The sequence below is a fragment of the Dermochelys coriacea genome, chromosome 6 (genome assembly GCF_009764565.3).
Source record: "Dermochelys coriacea isolate rDerCor1 chromosome 6, rDerCor1.pri.v4, whole genome shotgun sequence".
NCBI classification, from domain to species: domain Eukaryota; kingdom Metazoa; phylum Chordata; order Testudines; family Dermochelyidae; genus Dermochelys; species Dermochelys coriacea.
The window spans coordinates 14,568,832-14,577,204 of NC_050073.1; the positions used below are offsets into that span (position 1 = coordinate 14,568,832).

The 8,373-nt window shown below is 39.8% G+C and overlaps 1 protein-coding gene across 1 annotated transcript in view; it reads left to right on the forward strand.

Moving 5' to 3' along the window:
- The window catches only part of TESMIN (testis expressed metallothionein like protein), a 37,821-nt gene extending 31,577 nt beyond the window's left edge, over window positions 1–6,244 (forward strand). Inside the window, exons 10-12 of the mRNA XM_043517915.1 lie at window positions 1,924–2,061; window positions 2,902–3,077; window positions 4,740–6,244. Coding sequence (XP_043373850.1) covers window positions 1,924–2,061; window positions 2,902–3,077; window positions 4,740–4,932 — 507 coding nt within the window. The 3' untranslated portion in view covers window positions 4,933–6,244. The remainder of the gene's footprint in view (window positions 1–1,923; window positions 2,062–2,901; window positions 3,078–4,739) is intronic.
- The last annotated feature ends 2,129 nt before the right edge of the window (window positions 6,245–8,373 follow it).

Sequence of the window (8,373 nt, forward strand, 5' to 3'; positions counted from 1 at the left end):
CAGCTGAGAGGAATGGGCATTTCACAGGACTCTTTTTTTACTCGTTCTGTATGACTCATGCAGTAATATAAAAGCTCTTTAATGGCAGCCATGTTGAACCTGCTGTCTTGGAAGGAAGGTTATCTCCATATATGGAGCCTTTGATTAACCTTTGAGGGGAATAAAAGAGTGAAAAATGGAGGGCTAATTGCTATGCAAGAAGCAATATAGTATATCTGTCTCAGCTGTTACTACGGAATTATATTATCTAGCTAATTTTTGTAAAATTTGTAACATAAAAGAAATCTATTCTCCAAAGGTAGGTGCTTTGTAATAACTCTTTATTACTTGGTCTGTGCTCCTAGAGTGCAACTGTCAGGAATTCCCCAATATGGTTCTAAGCATGTGAATAGTGGTAGTAGCTGATGCTGATCTCATCAGACTGAGAGTTTTGTCACATCTGATCACACAAAACCATGGCACTTCAGTGCATCATACCCTTGGATTTCTTTCTGTGTCAGCGTCAGCATGGCTCTTTGGATGGTAAAGCTGGAGAGGTTTGGACTCTCCAAGCAGGTGCCTGAAGTTCTCCTTGCTACTTCAGATTGCATCCTGGAGAATATATTTGGGAGAGTATATTTGGTTCCTGCAGGGGTGAAAGTAAGTCTAGGGACTTACCAGTACGGGGCTGGGCTGGGGCCAGCTCTGGCCCCTGGAAGGGGCGGGGCTGAGGGGGGTCAGAGCCAGCCCCGGCCCACCCTGTACCAGCAAGTGCCTCCTTCCCCCTCCCTGGGGTAACAGCAGCAACCGGGGGCTCTGGCAGTGGTTTAAAGGGCCTGGGGTGGTAGCGGCTGCCAGAGCCCTGGGCCCTTTAAATCGTCCCCGGAGCCCCGCTGCCGCTTCCCCAGGTCTCTGATAGCAGGGCTCCGGGGACGGGGCTCCAGCCGCCACTATTGCCCTGGGTCCTTTAAATCGTCCCCAGAGCCTGCCAGAGCCCTGGGGAAGCGGCGGCGGGGCTCCAGAGACGATTTAAAGGGCCCAGGGCTCGGCTGCCGCTACCGCCCGGCCCTTTAAATCTCCTCCCCAGCCCCGCCGCCACTATCCCAGGGCTCTGGCAGCAATTTAAAGGGCCAGGAGCTTCAGCCGCTGTTGGGAGCCGCAGTTCCTTTAAATTGCGCCTGGGGAAGCCAATCCAGCCGGGTACGGCACACCAGCTCTTGCCAGTACTCCGTACCGGGGCATACCAACTTATTTTCACCTCTGGGTCCTGTTTCAGTTGTGTGTATCACCATGCTGAAGGCAGACCAATTTCTCTGCTGTCCCTTTTCCTCCAATTCATGAGGGGCTTGTTACATTTAAAGCCTGCCTTTTGGAAGTCCTTGGTGTCATGAAATCTTAAGGCCTGATTGAAAACCCATTGAAGTCAACTGAAAGACTCCCATTGTCTTCAACAAAAGGGCTTTAAATCAGACCCTTAGTATGGTATTTATAAATCTGGTGAAACCTCCTCAGATAAATACCAGTGACTTCAAGTTTCTTACATGGAATGTTATATTTCTGGTGACAGTGGCTTCAGTTTGCACAATGAGTGACCTTTAGCATTTCGTGATTGAGCCATATTATATTAAGATTATTTAAGAATAATGTGCTGTATACCAGACTAATCCTAAATGAGCTGTAGAGTAGGAGTCACTAGAGTTTACCATAAGAGGGACAGCACATGGTACCCTTGGCGGAGCCCTGTCAGCTCAGAATTTTGAGTTATAGGAATTCTCACTTATTTTACACTAGATATCCAGACTCAGAGGTGTGGGTCTATTGCACATACCTCAGAGAATAAGAATTACAGGTAAGTACTTTTTTTTTCATAAGCACAGTTGATCTTGTATTTTATATAAAGAAAATTTCTGTGAATATCTCACATGCCAATGCTTTTTGTTCTAGGCTTGTCTTGACAGAAACCCAGAAGCTTTCCTACCAAAGATTGGGAAAGGGAAACTGGGGGATATTAAACCTCGCCACAACAAAGGATGTAATTGCAAGCGCTCAGGATGCCTTAAGAATTATTGTGAGTGCTTTGAGGTTAGTCAAGTGAACTTTCCTAGCATTAATCATGTTCTTAATGAAAATGGATGTGTTCTGATCCAGCTGTTTTTGCATAAATAATGTTAGACACTAAAAATAAATATTTTTCTTTTCCCCTCTCAGATTGTTCGTTTTAAATCTTATTCAACTTAGGGGGACAGATTCTTTTCTCTGATCTGGCTGTGGCTCACGAGCTAAGAATTTCCCTATGGGGGTGGAGGAGCTCTCAGCCATCTCCTATGCCAACTGCACTCCTTGCTCTAGTGTAGGGGATGGGGAAAGGCTGTGTTGGGAGAAGCAAAGCACAACTACGCTCCACCAGTTCTCAGTTGTTGTGTGGTCCCTTAAGGGCCTTGTCCCACCCCGATCCAAAAGTATTTGAAGGCAGAGGACAGTTTCCCATTGGCTTCATTGGACTTTTGGATCAGGCCCCAAGTGCAGATTTTTCCTGTCCATGTGGAAGGGTGGCTCAGTTGCTTCTGTGTCATTGCCCTCCCATCTGATCCAGCAAAGTCCTCCACATGTCTGCAGTCCATGCTGGGGGAGCTGAAGGAGACTAGGTAGGCTAGAGGGAAGGAGTGGGTGGGCGGGCCATGTGCAGGGTCCGAGGCATATACATCCCAATCATTCCCCTCTGTGCCCCACAGAGAATACTTGGAAAAGCTGATAATAGCCCCTTGCTCTGTTGACTTTTCTCTAGTCTCCCTCTGGGAGTCTCCAGGACTGGAACAGTCAGGGTGAGTCTGTGGTAGCACGGCTCCAATGGATACTCTTATGTATGTTTAGTAATTTATGATTTTAGTGTTTGTTTAAATCAAAATATTTTGTTTTTTCCAGGCGAAAATTATGTGTTCCTCTATTTGCAAATGCATTGGTTGCAAAAATTATGAAGAAAGCCCAGATCGAAAAACACTAATGAACATGCCAAACTACACAGAGATTAGAAATAATGAAGGAAACATCCTTGTTTCAACATCTACATTTGAAATGTTATCAAAATCTAGACGAGACAGGTGAATATTTGGCATTAACAAAATCAAGTCCATCTATCTGTCCATGTTATTTTAGATTTTTCTGAAGTGCCCATCACTGGGTTATCTAAAAAATAGTGACTAATATTGACTAATGGTTTGTATAACAGATATCTGTGGATCCAGACATAATTTTGGATTTATAGGATTAGAAAGGTCATTTAAGACAAACCCGTTAGGAATACACTATGCATCGCTTAGGGTTTATAAATATTACACCTACTTACCAAACTGCAATTACTTTTTTACTGATTGAGGACCTGATCCTTCCCCCCCTTCTTCTCTCTTCCCCGTCCCACTCAGTTTTAGCATCCCTTCTCCCTTCATTTGACTTTCGATTTAGCTAATCCCCTCTTAACAAAATCGTGGCCAAAGAATTTTTTTAAAATGGCATTTACACAATGTTTACAGGTGATCACATTGTTCACCCTGCTTGTATGTTATACCCTTTTCCCCTCTACCTGTTGTCTGTCTTGCCCGTGTAGATTGTAAGCTATATGGGGCAGGGACTGTCTACTACTCTTAACAGTGCCCAGCCCAACAGGACCCCATTCTTTTGTGGACCCTAGGGACCATCCTAATAAACATAATAAAACTTAATAAGGATCCAAAGCCCATTGAAAGCTATAGGAGTCTCTCCATTGACTTCAGTGGACTTTGCATCAGACCCAGAAGCTTCTATGCAAGATGAATTTTTCACTGCATCAACCACGGCTTTTTGTTTTTTAACCTTCATATATAATTTTAAAAAATCATATTATTAATTCTGTTTTAAAAACTGACTGGTGACTTATTTTGATTAATTTAAATAGTTTTTTAGGCTTGCTGTTTGTGCATGTACTTGTGAGGTTGATTAATTAGTTAGTTAATACTAAGTCCTGCCATTACTTGCTTGAGTCATGCTGCAGTGGGAGTGGAATGATGACAACCATATGGTGGTTACAAGAGTCATCCTGTTGACTTGAAGCAAGATGGCTCTGTGTGCCAGGAAGGACACTCACTGCCTTTTCCTTAAACATGAGCTGAGTATGTTTCCAGCTAATGTGTGTTGCTTCCTGCAACAAATATCATGGTGCCTGACTAGGCCTCTTAAATGGTAGACCATGTTCCTTGACTGTAAAGGTGGGAATCTGTTTCTTACAAAAGAGGAAAGAAATTCATTGCACCATCTTTCCCAACTTGTACTATATATGCAGCACTTGGATGCACTTATCCCTTAGTGTGAACACTATCTTACATAAAAAGAAAAGGAGGACTTGTGGCACCTTAGAGATTAACAAATTTATTTGAACATAAGGTTTCGTGAGCTACAGCTCACTTGCATCTGATGAATTTGTTAGTCTCTAAGGTGCCACAAGTCCTCCTTTTCTTTTTGAGAAAACAGACTAACAAGGCTGCTACTCTGAAAACTATCTTCTCTGTGATTAATTAGGAGGATTCAGAAGTAGCTTGTTGGCTTCTAGAGCTGTTACAAGTAGAGGACTAAGATGTCCCACAGGAATATGCTATCTAGTAACTATGCAACTACCATGACTCAGCACTATGTATTTTCAATTTCAGTAAGTTTAGTAGAGTGTAAATTTGCCTTTCACATATTGAGTGTTTACTATTCAAGTATTTTATATTGTGTTTTTTCCCTGACAGGCACCCTACTACATGTATATCCTGGGAAGTGGTTGAAGCAACGTGTGCTTGTCTCCTGGCACAAGCTGAAGAGGCAGAAAAAGAAGCTTACTCTCTTTGTCTAGCAGAACAAATGATCTTGGAAGAGTTTGGGAGATGTTTATCACAAATTCTACATCCAGAATTTAAGTCCAAAGGGCTGACAGTTGAGTAATGTGCAATGTATTTGAAAACTAATGAGTGTTCACTTTATTGCTCGTCACTGTATTCTGAGTACTATTAATACTCAGTGGGCTGATTTTGATCTCACACTGACTTAACTCCATTGACTTTAACTCAGTTGATTCTGAATTATAGTGGTTTAAGTGAGATCAGAATCAGGACCAAAACATTTAAGAGTCACCTAGAATATTTTACTTACGTTAAAGAATTTTTCCATAAAACAATATCATTGCTTTGGGCCAAATTCTGAAGTCTTTACCCAAACAAAACTGCCATTGAAATCCAAATAATTTACATGATTTTGAGGGGAGTTTACCTAAGTGAGGTATCGAAGTCAATAATTTTAGGATTAAGCCCCAAAAGAGGCCTATTTTAGGATTTAGGATTAGGTCCCTTTTAGTACTATGAAAGTACTTATTAAAATCAGAAGAGTAGAGAGCTACTTTATAACTTGTAATATACATCTTCTGATGTTTTCTCTACTTTTCCAGTTTGGGGAAAAAATTAAATATTAAACTCAAGATTTTTAGATATGGCCTTCATTTTTGCAGTTGCAATTTTGCTCCCTCAAATCTGGTAGTTAGATGTGAATGATTGATATTTATATATGCAGTTCACTACGGGTGCCCAAAAACACCTGCAGAAATGGAGATTAGATGGAGGCGCAGCTGAAAATCAGGGCCTCAAAGTTTTCTCTAGACCCTATCCCCACACCTGCTCTTCCAATTATAATAAGTAGAGCTGCACTACTTTAAAAGGGATTAAACATTCACTGCCCATTTTTGTGGGAGTTTTGTGAATATTTGGGTTTGGTCCATATATACTGTACCTGTCAATATTCAATCTACCTGCAGATAACGGTATTTTGAAGGTGTTCACATTTTTGCATTCTCACTTAGGTCCATCTTTATTCACACAATAAATATTTAATGAATTTATTTCCAAGTTTTATATGTTATCACATATACTAATGTTCTAAAAACACTTCCACACTGCTCTATACTGGAGTTCGATATGACAGAGCAGTGTTTTTATTTCATTTGTTTTTTTCTATTTCTCATAGTATTCTTCCACTATGCCCCTGGTCCAGGAAAGCATTTAAATACAGGTTTAAATTTAATCACCTGGGTAATCCCATCACCTTCAACAAGGACTATTCACATGAATAAAATTAAGCGAGTTAAGTGCTTTGCTAAATGAAAGCCTAAATCTTCTTTCCAGGTATTTCAAATGTCATTGTTTTTATTTAATATAACTTTGTTGTGAACCATATGTATAAAAAAGCAAATAAAACATAAGAGGTAGTGTATGCTTCAGAACTTATTTATGACAATCAATAGCTTCTACTGCTTATAGGTAATGTACATGCTACAGCATTCTGTATTTTGAGCAATTTATAGAATCAGTGTTTGAAATTAACATATTAATAGCTTACTTTATCACAGGGTTTGTCTACGCAGCTTGATAATGCATGCTAGAGGGTTGTGAATTCTAAAGCACACCACATGCTGCACACTAACTGGCCCATGTAGACTCTGCTGGTGTACACTAAATGTTCCCTACTGTGTGTTAACATAGTTACTGATTCCATAGCACTACAGTAACATGCACTAGGGAGCACTTAGTGTGCACTACCAGGGTCTACAGAGGCCAGTTAGTACACAGCATGTTGGTGCTCTTTAAAATTCACACCCCATTAGTGGGCATTGCTGCGCCATGTAGACAAACCCTCAGAAGCAAAAATTCTTCAATAAGACTTTCTCAGGATGCTTGTTTTTGCATCATATCCAGTTGCACTGCACTAACAGGATATTTCACTTCAGTATTGTACAGCAGAGTTCCAATCCATCCTTTATCAGTCTATATACAGATACTGCATATTGAGCCTAATTCTCCTCTCACGTGAATCAATGCAACTCCACTGACTCCAATGGATTTACACTGGTGAATCTGAGAACAGAATTTCATCTATTTTATTTAGACATAAAGCATTTAAATTAGCTAATCAGAGGGGAAACTAGTCTTATCAAATCATGCAAATATTTTAAATGTGCAAATATTTAGAGTTTTGTAATATCAGCAATTATACTAGCAACATGAAAACTACAGTAATTAATACTTAAATACTTAATTTCATAAACTGATCATCGGCTGAGGACATGAAGGCATTCCCTCCATGGTATGGTATTGCACCTTTATTATTATTATTGTTTATTTATTATTAAGCTTCAACAACATGGGGATTTTGCACTTTCTTCTGAAAGGTTTCAGAGTAGCAGCCGTGTTAGTCTGTATTCGCAAAAAGAAAAGGAGTACTTGTGGCACCTTAGAGACTAACAAATTTATTAGAGCATAAGCTTTCGTGAGCTACAGCTCACTTCATCGGATGCATCCGATGAAGTGAGCTGTAGCTCACGAAAGCTTATGCTCTAATAAATTTGTTAGTCTCTAAGGTGCCACAAGTACTCCTTTTCTTCTTTCTTCTGAAACTTAGTGTTGGCAACTGCAGAGAAAAGGTACCAGACTAGTTGAAACTTTGGTCTGGTCTGACAATTTCTGTTACTATAATAAAAAGAAAAAGAATACTTGTGGCACCTTAGAGACTAACAAATTTATTTGAGCATGAGCTTTCGTGAGCTGCAGCTCACTTCATCAGATGCAGTGGAAAATTCTGTTCTCACGAAAGCTTATGCTCTCAAATAAATTTGTTAGTCTCTAAGGTGCCACAAGTACTCCTTGTCTTTTTGCGAATACAGACTAACACGGCTGCTTCTCTGAAACCTGTTATTATAATGACTTTCTTCCTGTCTGCAGATTTTTCTTATTCAGCAAGTTAAACAGACTTCTCAATGCATTTTGGTATTTAACGTTGAATATCATGTGTTTCAAATAAATGCTGAAACCGCATTTTCACAAAAACCACACAAATATCCAAACACAATGTATTCCTATGACAAACGCTGTGTTAAATCCACTCCTCACAAAAATAACAGAGGTGGGGGACCTTCCCTCCCTCTGCTCTGAACTTTAAATTACGTTTAAAAGGACATTATAATTTACTATTTAATTTAAGTGTATTTCCTGAATCATTTATTCATGATCCTGCATATAATTTATTTTTAAAACTTTGAATGTCTTTTATTTAATTCCTCTCTCTGTCTCCCTCATATAGATGTTTTCCTGATAGAGTTTCTTTTTATGCTATGCAATGTTCAGTTTAATTTCCTTAAATTACAGCAGGCCTATTTGCTACCATTTTTCAGTAAAATAAATTCTGTTCTTCCAAATGATTAGTAGGATTAAGAATGGCACTAATTAGAATGCAGGCTATATCTGCATTACACAGTATTTTACCCTGGAGAGGGATGGTCTTATGACTAAGGCACTGAACTGGAGGTACTGAACTCAAGAAACCTGGGTTCAATTCCCAGTT